This window comes from Dunckerocampus dactyliophorus, chromosome 10 (assembly GCF_027744805.1).
Source record: "Dunckerocampus dactyliophorus isolate RoL2022-P2 chromosome 10, RoL_Ddac_1.1, whole genome shotgun sequence".
Lineage (NCBI taxonomy): Eukaryota > Metazoa > Chordata > Actinopteri > Syngnathiformes > Syngnathidae > Dunckerocampus > Dunckerocampus dactyliophorus.
Genome location: NC_072828.1, coordinates 27,792,554 through 27,806,064, shown reverse-complemented (window position 1 = coordinate 27,806,064; position 13,511 = coordinate 27,792,554). Strand labels below are relative to the sequence as shown.

General features: G+C 41.0%; 1 protein-coding gene across 2 annotated transcripts; it reads left to right on the top strand.

Annotated features, from left to right (window-relative positions):
* Window positions 1–485: 485 nt before the first annotated feature.
* On the top strand, window positions 486–9,682 carry hykk.2 (hydroxylysine kinase, tandem duplicate 2). Of its 2 annotated transcripts, XM_054789709.1 has the most exons (7): window positions 486–530; window positions 701–757; window positions 1,950–1,995; window positions 3,583–3,890; window positions 5,974–6,116; window positions 7,655–7,835; window positions 8,867–9,682. In XM_054789709.1, the coding sequence occupies exons 4-7, from the start codon at window positions 3,587–3,589 to the stop codon at window positions 9,313–9,315; spliced, it is 1,077 nt and encodes a 358-aa protein (XP_054645684.1). In that variant the 5' UTR covers window positions 486–530; window positions 701–757; window positions 1,950–1,995; window positions 3,583–3,586; the 3' UTR covers window positions 9,316–9,682. The 2 variants fall into 2 exon arrangements, with proteins under 2 accessions (XP_054645684.1, XP_054645683.1); XM_054789708.1 differs by lacking the exons at window positions 486–530; window positions 701–757 and having other exon boundaries at window positions 1,915–1,995.
* Window positions 9,683–13,511: the final 3,829 nt, after the last annotated feature.

Sequence of the window (13,511 nt, the reverse complement as noted above, 5' to 3'; positions counted from 1 at the left end):
TTTATTAGGTTGTTAAAAAAGTCACTTCTGCAATGTGCAATGCAATTGTGTAACATGTCCGTTCGATAGCTTCACTTGGCTATTGATTTGTGAGGTGAATTTTGTGGTCCTACTTTTCACAGAAAGGAAGCTATTGAACGGACATGTGACACAATTGAATTTATTAACGATAATTCTTCAAATTCCCCCAAATTATTTACAAGTATACAATACAATACAATAAAACAATAAAACAATAAAATTGTCCTAAATTATGTGTACATTTTCACAAACTCGTTGCTTCGTAGCCAGTGACGTCAGCTATGGCCTTTCAGAACAGCCAATAGATACTTGTCTTACTGAGGAATTGTCAACATTGACGCCAACTGCCATAATATACAAGAAGAAGACATTTGTAGACGGTCCCTGCGCTCCGGTCTCGCTGCCGGCTTCTCATAGAGATCAATAGAAGCCAAACTGCACAGAAGACGGCTCGTTTTGATAAAAACTGCATTGTAGCTTGTTGGCTGTGTTGCCACGGTTGGAAAGAGGTATGGTTTACTGTGTTAGAACCATTCACTAGGGAGTTTGAAGGAGGTTTGAATATGTGAATATGTGATTATACTCTTTTGCGTTACGCCAAAGTTCGTTGTTTTTTGTTTTTTTTACATTTTTTTACCCAAGATATTCTTTTCTACATGTCCCCTCCGGGGCTCCGTAGTATCTTCACAGACTGACCAGTGGATAAATCAGACCTGACTTTATAATCGCGATAGAGGTGAGTTGCTCTCAAATCAATCCAATATTTTTACACCTGCTTAGTCCTTGTTCCTGAATACGTCACAATGACTCGGGAGTCGGGAGCCGTCGGCGCCGACAATCGTAAATATTGAACGGGTTAATATTTAGATTGACGGCCCCGACCCGTTTTGGAGCCGATTGTGCGAAACAATTCACTCTTAAATTATGTTTTATTCAAGACATTTGCTGTTACTGTGGCCTGGAACAGTCCGTTAGCAGCAGACTAAAAGTTCCGCTCCGAAAGTTAAGTGTTTCTTGTTAGCATTTAAGAGATTAACCATTAAGAGATTAAACATTACCAGTTACTAAAAAAACAATGACTGACTTTATTAAGTTACACTAATAGTTTATTGCATTACTTTTGGATGATGTTGTCTATATAAGATGTCATTGTGTAATGGCCATGACACAAAAACACAGTGTTTGTGTTTGGACAGGTAAAACGGAGCTTTCTGAAATAAGCAACATTATCTCATATTTTTGAACTATATTTAACAACAGCAGTATATAAAATAGATATAAAAATGCAGGCAAGGACAGCTATAAAGTACTTTGCATTGCAATGTAGATGATGTTTAATAAAAACAAAATGTCTCGTTCCTCAGCAAAGTAGAAAAGATTATAGATATAAGAAATATTCAATCCCCTGCAAAGGACAAATAGGTCTTCTCAAAACAGCATTCTGTTTTCACCCCAGACAATTAGGTGCAAAACATTTGTACAGTATCTTGTCCCAGGAGGCCATGGCACCCCCGTGTGGCCAACGATGATAACACATCCCCATAATGGCCTCTTAGTACTTGTATCCAAACAAACATGGAACAAGTGGAGGTTACATCACACTGAAATATGTGTTGTAATGTTTTCTGATAAAATAAAAGATGCGAAATACACACCTTAGTTTTCAACACATTTTCATTTTACAGCTCTTAATTTGAGCAAGCGGAACACACTTTTTCCCAAAGCCGAACGCCATTGTCTCGAAATAAACTGCGCATAATTTGTAGCTGCAAACAATTTATAACGTGGTTTAGATTTTTGTCATTATTCTGTATCATTTTTCGTTATAAATGCGATTCGTTTCTGCTTCTTAAATGTTTTGTTTTATGTTGAAAGCTTGCACCGGAAATAGATGTTTGTTTTTTTAACGAATCAGCGTTTCTTCACAGACTGACAAGTGGAAAAATCAGAGCGGACTTCATAATCGCGATAGAGGTGAGTTGCTCTCAAATCAATCCAATATTTTTACACCTGCTGCGTCCTTGTTCCTGAATACATCACAATGATTCGGGATTCGGGAGCCGTCGGCGCCGACAATCGTAAATATTGAATGGGTTACATTGACGGCCCCGACCCGAAACGGGTAGGGCTCCATGGAGCCGATTGTTCGGACCAATTCACTCTTAAATAATGTTTTATTCAAGTCATTTGCTGTTACTGTGGTCTTGAACATTCCGTTAGCAGAAGACTGAAAGTTCTGACTCAGTTTTTCCCCAACGGAACCAATGTGCAGCAAAAATGAGCGGTAACATAAAACGCACATAATGGCTGTAACACAAGAGCACAGTGTTCTTTTTGAACCGTTCTTTTTATTTGTATGTACGTGAATGGACTTGAATGGTCTCATTTTGTTGCTACTCACAAGACTCCACGAAGCTCTTCTGTTTAAATAAAATAAAATTAAAAAAAATGTTTCCCACCAAATGAGCAGTGGGTAGTTATTACAAAAACTAATGCATTAAACATTACTAGTTACTAAAAAAAACAACAATGCCTTACTTTATTTAGTTACACTAATAGTTTATTGCATTACTTTTGGATGATGTTGTCTATATAAGATGTCATTGTGTAATGGCCATGACACAAAAACACAGTGTTTGTGTGTGGACAGGTAAAACGGAGCTTTCTGAAATGAGCAACATTATCTCATATTTTTGAACCATATTTAACAACAGCAGTATGCATGTGCCTTATAACATCATAAAACACATTCATGATGTGTCCTGGACTTCATGTAAGTGTGCACTGATTTTAAAGATAATGTACACGCCATTGTATGTCTTTAGCTCACTATGTTGTAGCATACTGATGGAGTACCCAGCATACCTTGCAGGCACTTTGTTAATCACAGTTAAAGTTAAGTGTTTCTTGTTGGCCCTTAAGTGTTGTAGTTCATCGTTGCTGTGTGTTGTGCTGTTTACTTTTTGGTTTGCACCTTGAGTAAGACTGTCTTTGTGTTTGATGACACACTGTTGCACTGTTAGTCTTGGACAGACTTTATTGATCCACAAGGGAAATTGCTTGGAAGAAATACACTCTTAAATAAAATGCAATGCAATATGAATAAAATATAATAAAATAAGAAGAATATAAGATAAATAAAAAGAATATAAGATAAACAACATTTGCATATTTACAAATAGTCTTTAGAAATATGGTAAATACAAGTACATTTACACTTTTTGCAAGGGAGTCCACACAGTACAGCGTAATAATGTGGTGAATTATCTTTTACAGACAAGTGAGGTATTGTAGAGCTGGATGGCATGTGGAATGAATGAAGTCCTGTTGCGTTGACTGTGGGAACGGAGCTGGAGGAGTCTGTTGGAGCATGAGCTCCACTGCCCCTCTATTGTCCGATGGAGTGGGTGGGTGGGGTTGTCCATGATGGAGAGAAGTTTGTACTCGATGTCATCTACTGTACGGAATTGTAACTATTATTTGCAAGCGAGGGAGACCAGATGGCACCAAATGTCAAAACACTGATTCACTGTAGACACCGATTCTTTTGTTTGTTTCCAGCAAAATGTCAGAGCAGCATGCCAAGCCCAACGTCAGCCCGTCCCAGGCTGCAGAGCTTGTGAAGAAACACTACAACCTGACGCCCTCTGAAACCAGCTACCTCCCCAGCTACGTGGACCAGAACTTCTATGTTGCGACGGTCGAAGGGGGCCAGTATGTCCTTAAGATTATGAACTCGGAGGACAGTAAGGACCCCACCCTGTTTGAACTGCAGACGTACGCCATGGCCTTCCTGAAGGAGAATGGAGTTCCCACCCAAACGGCCTTGAAGACGACCACGGGGCAGGTCATGTTCCAGGAAGACATGGGTAGGAGACTGGTCAAATGAGGGGACGGGGGTCGTTAGTCGTGTGCAGACAAGTGGCAAGCAAAGTGGACGTTTTAAATGATGTTATAACAGCCTAAAAAGTTTATGACAGCCAAATGTGACAAATTCCATCATCTCCTTCACTTGTTTGCTCCACGCTTGAGAGAGGAGAACTTTTGATACTGCGTCTGACACGCCACGCCACACCACTAGCCAGATGAGCCCGCCCCCATGTATAATAATAAAGGATGCGATTATAGAGGGCTTTACAAGGTACCCAAAGCGCTTCACAATGAAGTGAACCCATTATTCGTTCACTCCTCAGTCACACACTGAGAGTGCTAATCTACATTTGTAGCCGCAGCCACCCTGGGGTAGTCTGACGGAAACGTGGCTGCCAATTTGCGCCCAGGGCCTCTCCCACCACCACCAAACATTCACTCACATTCATACAACAGTGTGGGCAGCACTGGAGGCAAGGTGGGTGACGTGTCCTGCCAGGGACACGACGACAGTGACTGGAGGGAGCGAGGATCGAACCGCCAACCTTCCAGTTGGCTCTACCTCCCTAGCCACTGCCGCCCTTCAGGTAGGACAGCTTTCACAGGCTTCACTACACACCTTAATTTTTTATTTTTCTTAGGGCGCGGGGGGTCGAAATTCCAGCACCAAGGCTAGATTTTGGGAAAAGCACTTCAAATATACTATTGTGGGACCTCTTGAGATGTATTTCAATCATTGAAAAATCGTATAATATGGGACATTTAATTTAAGTGCATCTAAGGAGATTGGGTACAAGTCATCTAAAAACCCTTTTCAATGGTCATAGTTTTGTTCCGCTTTAATTGACACCGCCAGAGAAGTTACTCTGTCACAATGATTGAGGGCACACAGCGAAATAAGTGAATCATTTGGTGGTGTAATGGCACAGCTGCTGCCCTTAAGGCGGACTGTTTATTTTGCGCTGAAAATTGTTTATAGTCCAATGTTTGCCATGTATTCGTATCACTCCCGAATAAAATAAAGCATTTACTTCTGCATGCCCGGGGCGGCCCAGATTATTACGGTTATGATTGGAAGTGGTGTGGAACTTCACCGCAGCCTACTGAGAGCAGTTTCTGATTAACTAAAAGGTGTGAAAGGTTATGTAGTGTACCTTACATAAGATGTTATATGAGGCTCATGAAGTCAGTCATTCAACTGCCATAAGCTACATGAAGTACGTAGGCTGCAGGCAAGTCTTGAGTTGATCAATTTTGCTCACAGGACTTTTCCAAATAACCGAAATATTTCAGCACAATATCACGCAACATTGACTCATTCAATACCAAAGACGTAGTTATATGTTTTTTATAAACCCGAACGCCCGATCCCAACAACGTATTTATACGTTTTTTTACGTTTTTTTTGCACGAGAGACAGAAAGACTGTGATGACACAAATCTCCACGATTGCATTTCACTTCAGAGCAATTTGAAGCCATAAAAACGGCCGCACGGTGGCACAAGTGCATTCGATAAGAGCTTGGGAGACACAATTTTAACGCATGCACACACACACACACACACACATGCATGCGTGCACACGCATGCGCACACATAGTTCATTTCCAAATGTGAAAGTTGTAAATATTTCACCGTGTTATATTTGTAAATAGATTGTTATTTTGATGTAAAACAACCCCTTTTTTGTGTTGTTTATGTTGGTATAGTTGTTTACATATTTGAGCTGTCACAAAAGCCCAAAAAATGTGTCAAAGTAAAAGTTATGCTTTTCTACAGTAGTTGGGAACTGATATTTCCCTGAAACTTACCTATGTTCTACTGCTGATTACTAAAGAACGGAAAAAGGTAGAAACTAACTTTTTTTTTGGGATGAAAGACGGGGGTCTAATGTTTCTTTTGGTAGGTTCCATGTTTACATAACCATAGAACACAATATTCTGTGTACCTTGAAAGATCAGTCACAATCGTGTAAAATGGCCGCTACTGGAGGGGTTGTCTTTTGAAAAATGTCTGGGATTGAATGAGTTAATATCTGCAGAGAAATGGAATACTAATTGTTGGGTTGTTTACCTTTGGTAGATTGCGGCTATGGCTTACAGAAGTACCTGGTGCGCCTGTTGACTTATTTGCCTGGAATCCCTATCGCCAAGGTTCCTTTCTCGCCACAGCTACTTTACGAAGTAGGCCAGACAGCAGCCAAGATCGACAACATCCTCAGAGAGGTACAGTGTCTGAACATACCAGTGTGGGATTTCGCGTTTTTGACAGAGGACTCCAGCATGCGCCCGATAAACGAAGAAGCGAGACTGCGGCAATGGATGTGGAAACTGCTGACACGGCAGTAGCGTTATCAGAACGGGCCAGTTTTCCATTGCAAGGAGGGCAAAGAACAACACTGGTCTTCTGGACGAAGGAGTGAATGAATAAACAACCCCACTGCACATTTCTAGGATATTGTACAGTGGTGGCTCCAAGCACCGCTAGTTGACTTTATTCTGACTTTCCAGGAGTTTGTCACATTTGAAATGACAGAAACAAAAATGATCCGTCAGAGGGTAAAAAATGTTTAACTGTACAAGACATGTTTACAGTGACTTGAAGGGATTTTGACATCCTTAACTGATTTGGGTCTCAGGTGAGCCACTAAAATGTTTCAGATCATCAAACAAATTAAATACATACATAAATAGCTACATGGCCCTGTGTGAAAAGGTGACTGCCCCCCCCCTTGTTAAAACATAATTGAGATTCATCAGTGTAGAAAAGTTTAGAAAGCCATTTCTAAAGCTTTGGGACTCCAGCCAGCCACAGTGAGAGCCATTATCCACAAATGGCCAAAACATGGAACAGTGGTGAACCTTCCCAGGAGTGGCCGGCCAACCAAAATGACCCCAAGAGAGCAGCGACAACTCATTCAAGAGGTCACAAAAGACCCCACAACAACATCCAAAGAACTGCAGGCCTCACATGCCTCAGTTAAGGTCAGTGTTCATGATTCCATCATAAGAAAGACACTGGGCAAAAACGGCCTACATGACAGAGTTCTAAGGCCAAAACCACTGCTGAGCAAAAAGAACATTAAGGCTCGTCTCAATTTTGCCAGAAAACATCTTGATGATCCCCAAGACCTTTGGGGAAAATACTCTGTGGTCTGACAAGACAAAAGTTGAACTTTTTGGAAGGTGTGTGTCCCATTACATCTGGCGTAAATGTAATGCCGCATTTCAGAAAAAGAACATCATACCAACAGTAAAATATGGTGGTGGTAGTGTGATGGTCTGGGCCTGTTTTGCTGCTTCAGGACCTGGAAGACTTGCTGTGATAAATGGAACCATGAATTCTGCTGTCTGCCAAAATGGGCCAAAATTCCTCCCCAGCGCTGTAAGAGACTCATTGCAAGTTATCACAAACGCTTGATTGCAGTTGTTGCTGCTAAGGGGGGCCCAACCAGTTATTAGGTTTTCCACACAGGGCCATGTAGCTTTGGATTTTTTTCCTCCCTTAATAATAAAAAGTTTCATTTAAAAACTGCATTTTGGGTTCAGTTGTGTTGTCATTGACTAACATTTACATTAGTTTGATGAGCTGAAACATTGAAGTGTGACAAACTTGGGAAGGGGGCAAACACTTTTCCACAGCACTCTAGAAGGGTTCCACTCTCTTGACTTTAGATGTTCCACTGTAATGTTGTGACCAGGTGTTACAATACTTCCTTACCATACTGCATATTTCAAAACATCGCATTTCTACTTTTTCCCAGATGAAACATCCCCGACTGTCAGTGCTGCAGAGGGAGGACTTCATATGGGATTTGTCAAATATTGTCCTCCTGGAGAGATACATGCATGTGCTCGATGGAGACCCTCTCCAGGAGGCTGTGAAGTCTGTCCTGCATCAATACAAGACCTTTGTGGCCCCCAAATACTCCAGTTTCCGCAAGTGTATGTATGATATTGATTGTTACATTTCAGATCCTTGTTGCCTCCGCCATGTGCATTTCGGAGGTTATGTTTTTGCCACCGTTGATCTGTTTTCTTTGTATTTTTCTTTGTATTATTATTTGTTGGCCTGTTTGTTTGTGTTCAAAATAACTTGAAAAGTTCTGAATGGATTTGGATGACATTTTCAGGAATTGTCGGAAATGGGATATGGAAGAACTGATTACATTTTGGGAGTGATCCAAAATCCGAAATTAAAATTTTTTCCCGAAATTCACCCCTTTCCCTTCAACTAGCGGTAATTATTATTATTATTACCTGCTACTGCTGCCACATTTCTCAACCAATTCAAGCCATTCCAACATCAAACTGTGTAACACGTTCAGGACATCCAGGCTATCTGTATTTATACTGACAAAAATTCAAAATTTTCCCTAAATTCACACTTTAACGTAAAACTGCTATTACCTACTACTACTTCCACATTTGCCAACCGATTCACCCCAGTCCAACGTCAAATCATTCAACAAAGTCAGGACATTCATGCTATTAGCCACAGCACAAAAACTACCACATTTTTCTTTCGAAACGCAAAACATTTCTCAACCCATTCGGACCGTTACAAAGTCAAAATTCTCAACTCATTTGGGACACTTAGCCTTCCCAGTACATTGCGTGTACAGTACAACACATGTTAGGTGTTAGCATGTTAGCATTGCTAGCATGCTAGCGTTAGCATGTTAGTATTTTTAGCTATTTTCATGGGTAGACACATATATAAACATTTAGCGCTGTCATGCTAGGTGTTAGCATGCTCACATGTTAGCCTTGCTAGCATGTTAACATTAGCATAGTACCATTTTTAGCCATTTTATAGCTAGACACATATATAAACACTTAGCACTATTATTCTACATGTTGGCAAACTAATGTGCGCATGTTAGCATTGCTAGCATGCCAGCCATCTCTGAGGGCTTTTTTAGTTAGTTCATGCACAGGACTCGATACACTGCTTTTGTTGTGTCTTTCCTCAGGTCTGATTCATGGAGACTTCAATGACCTCAATGTGCTCGTGCAAGCCAATGAGACGGATGGCCACCGGATTTCTGGTATCATTGACTTTGGGGATATGCACATCAGTTATTACGTCCACGAGCTCGCCATCACCATCATGTACATGATGCTGGAGCAAGCCGACCCCATTGAGGTGGGTGGGCCGATCCTGGCAGGCTGGGAAAGCGTCTTTCCTCTCAACGAGGAGGAGAAAGTTTGTCTCTTTTGGTTGGTGCTGTCACGCTTCTGCCAGTCGCTGGTGCTCGCGCGTTTTTCCGTGACTCTGCACCCTGAAAACGAAGAGTATTTAATGATTTCGTCCAGGAAAGGAATTCCCATTTTGTGTCAGCTGTTGGAGATGGGGAAGGAGCAGGTGGAGAGCGTGTGGTTCCACGCTGCTGCTCACTTCAAGTTCAAGGGTGGAGAGTAACCCAAAAAAAATGTCAGATTCCATTCTGACGGGCATTTGGAAACATAATCAGGGTACTTTGACATTCCAGATTGAGAAGTTGTCCATATTTAATTAGACAATACATCGTTAGATAAATCGTAACAACATTTGATTTGAATGTGCCGCCAACAAGCGTCTTTTTAAACTTCAGCTTTTCCAAACGCGACACGAGGTGGACCTCCACTGGGAGAGGCCGGAAGACTTATATTTCCACTGACCCGATGACAAACATAGAGCGTTCCCTCATTTATCGCAGGGCGGAGGTTCTCAAAATAGCCTGCGATAAGTGAAATCCGCGAAGTAGCCATCTTTATTTGTTTACAATTCTATGTTTTCAGGCTGTGAACCCCCCCCCCCCCCCCCCCCCCCCCCCCCCCCACCATACACTTTTAATGATCAACCTACTAGGTTGGCCGCAAGAAATGAGTAAGTGACTCACGTGTATTTCATTCCCATGGCCGTGCCTCTTCGTCCTGGCGCCGTTCGGCTATACTGTGGAGTTTCTGTATCCTTGCGCCTGTTGTCGTATTTTACTCCGCCTCGTTAACCGAAGAGTCATTTATTCCGTAACGGCGCCCTACAGCCGCGTAACGTCTGCCTTCCTTCAGCATGTCCAGAAGTCGCAACTTTTTGCGTGTTGGCTGGCGTCCTCCGCCAGAACGCTTCCGCAACATTGTGGGTTTTATCCGCCGAAAACGTGCAAACACACAGCGTCCAGAGTCTGGATGTTAGCGATCGTCATCTGTTTGCTCGCGATCACACAACTTGAAACAAAGCAGTGCTGCACGAAGGAGACTGATTGACAACGGTCGACAGCCCATCAGAAGGCAGAACACAACGGGCGGGTTCTCCCGTAGCCAATCAGGACTGACGTGGCTCCATATCATCCGACTATTCTAACTCTAGATAGATAAAAACATGCAGGTTCGGTTAGTTGGCGGCTGGATGTGAGCGTGAATGATCGTTTGTCTATACGTGCCCTGCGATTGGCTGGCGACCAGTCCAGGGCGTGCCCCTCCTCTCGCCCGAAGTCAGCTGGGGTAGGCTCCAGCATACCCAGATAGTGAAAATGCCTCATTTCTTTGAATACATGACTTTTCAACACAAATGCTAGAAAGGCCGTTTGTGTTCATGATTGATGTGTTTTTAAATTGCTCTTAGATACAACAGGGGTGTCCAAAGCGCCGCCCCGGGGGGGCATTGGTGGCCCGCAGTGTATTTTATAAATGAAATGAAATAAATCAAAATATTACAAAGAAGGTTTCAAGGCCAGAACATAGATTAAGAATGTATTCCTGAACATAGAAACATGTACGCAAGCTTTTATCAAGCAAAGCTTTAAAAAAAAGTTTTGAAAAGTTATTTGGTTATTATGTGTACAAAACTTTTTTAATTTTTAATTGTTGTTTGACATAACAATACTATTTTTTCGTTTTTTGAAAAAAATGTATGAATCAACTCAATCGATCGAAGACGTTCCAAAGCCTGGGACCAGCAAAAGAAAAGGTATTTATAAAATGTTTATCACATTTTTACATTGTTTTTTTTTAAATTTCAGGTCAATTTATGTCAATCATTGTGTCCTTAGAATTTGTTTCAATGTGTTAAATAAATAAAAGGTGAAGAATACCAAAGTTCCGCTGCGCATCCTTCAGTTTTTCTGTATGCAGCCATTGGTGGAGAAAGTTTGGACAGCCCTTATCTACACTACGACAAGGTAGGAAAAAAAAGTGCTCCCAGTCATGCTCAATTTGAACGCTAGATGGAGACATTGCTCCATGTACACGTAAATACCTGATGGCGCTTGAATGCTTAAGTAATCAAGCAAAATACGGAAGTAGGGCTGTCAAATTTAAATAAAATTAATCACAATTTACAAATTAATTAATCACCAGTTTCAACTATGTGTGAAATATACCCTTTTTACTATTTTTTTTTTTTAACGAAAAGATAAATTATAGGATACAATTGTATGTATTTGAGCTGGTTAGCAGCTCCAAATTGAAGTTATGCTGAAATATACTACACATGTCTGAAAATCTAAAACACCCGTCTCTTTAATAGTAGCAGAACATTTGCATCACACTTTTACTGCGTTATTATGAGCCACGATGGGTTGCGTTCAAAGTTGACATGGAATTTTTTGAAGTTGAACCCAGTGATTTGATTGTAGATGTATTTTATGGGATTTCCGAGCATACTTAAATGCTTACTGGGGTTTTTTGTCTTTCTGTTTATTTAGACCACACATACACGCATAGTAAAGAATGTTGTGATGTTCAGAGTTCACCTGAATGCACCTCGTAGTTGTCTTGTGACAATGAAAGTGCTGCTCCGAGGAGGACCAGAGATGCGTTTGTGTGTTGAAGATGCATACATGGTGTTGGAACTGCACTGCCGTTGGTGTGTTCACGTCACAATAAAGTAATAAAAGTGTGTTAGACTCTGTGGGGACACTTGTGCCGCCGTGTGACGTCACAGCAGAGAGGGCTAGCTTGACATGGTGCGCATGCGTTAATGTCATTAAGTGAATTAATTAGCCGACCCTCTATTTTTGACAGCCCTAAAAATAAGTAATCACTTGTAAGATGTAGCATCTTTTCTGTAGATAAATGCACAAATACAGATGAAATGCATTTTTAGTCACAAGTCAGCCTTCATTTGTGTTTGTACTATTTCTGAGGATTTGTCTCCAAGAGTGTTTGTGACCCCAGATGCCGTATGTCCTGTGTAATCTCCGCCATTGGCCGCCTCTCAGCTGCCTTGTCTCTTTTTTTTGTTGCTCACATTTGTAATCCCCCCATCCATAAATTATGTCTGAAATAGAAATGGCAACCCTCAAAGGACTTAGTTTAAATACACCTAACTGCACTCCAGGGTGCCATTAATCCTCTTGGCATTTGGAAATAGAGAGCCCTTTTGACAGCGCACCTTTTTAAATACAGCGAAGGCATCTCATTTGCACCCCAAAGACAACCAAATATGTGGGCTTTTGTGTTTTAATTTCCAATGTCTTGCGTATATCAGCTAAAATGAGGCTTTTTGTATTGCTGGGAGAGACAACTGTGGACTGGTGTGTCTCCAAAAGTGTCCAATAAGACCAGGAAAATTTGCTAGATTTGTATTTGAAAAACAGCATCTAGAAAGGTCTGAATACTCTCTTAATGCGATGCCTGTTACAACAGACCGTTCAAATATGAGATCTCGAGAATACAGTCATACACTTACGACAATAAAGTCGTAAATTTACGAGAAAGAAAGTAATAAAATTACGAGAAAAAAGTAATAAAACGACAAGAAAAAAAGTCATGAATTTACGAGAAAGTTGTACATTTACGAGAAAAAAGTTGTTAATTTACAAGAAAAAAGTGGTAATATTACTTTTGCTCGAGGCCCAAGGTCACGTGATCCCCCCCTTCATAGCTGTCTCAGGCAATGCCTGTTATGACGGAGTGTGAAAATCGGAGATTTCGAGAATACAGTCATACAGTACATTTACGACAATAAAATCATAAATTTATGAGAAAAAAAGTCATCAAATTACAAGAAAAAAGTTGTACATTCACAAGAAAGAAAGTCGTTCATTTACGAGACAAAAAGTTGTTAATTTCCGAGATAAAAGTCGTACATTTACGAGAAAAAGAGTCGTTAATTTACGAGATAAAAGTCGTAATATTACATTTGCCCGAGGCCAAAGGTCACGTAAGCCCCCCCTTGTCATAGCTGTCTCAGGTAATGCCTGTTATGACGGAATATTAAGATCTAAGATTTTCTGTAGTGTTTTTACTCACTTTTTTTGGTCTCTTGTGCGTGGTTATGCTTTTTCCGACAGCATTTTACAACATCATTTGCAAATGATATGCAACGCAGTTAGACGATGACGTCATCTAGCGACTTCTACGACAGCCAATAGCTACTTTTCATATTGAAAAGTTGGCAACAGTGGTTTACGTAATTGTTTAGCGCCTTGACTGTGTTGTGAGACCTAAAACATCCCAAAACTACAACTACACAGTCTTAACAGCACATGCAGGAATACACGGAAAATATGATTGACAGCAATGTGAAGAATCTGCCGTCAAAAAGAATGAGAACTTCCATGGAAAAATGACCTCAGAAACATAGCAACTTTCTGCCAGAGGCATAATCGCCACACTTTCCAGGCGGTGTCATGT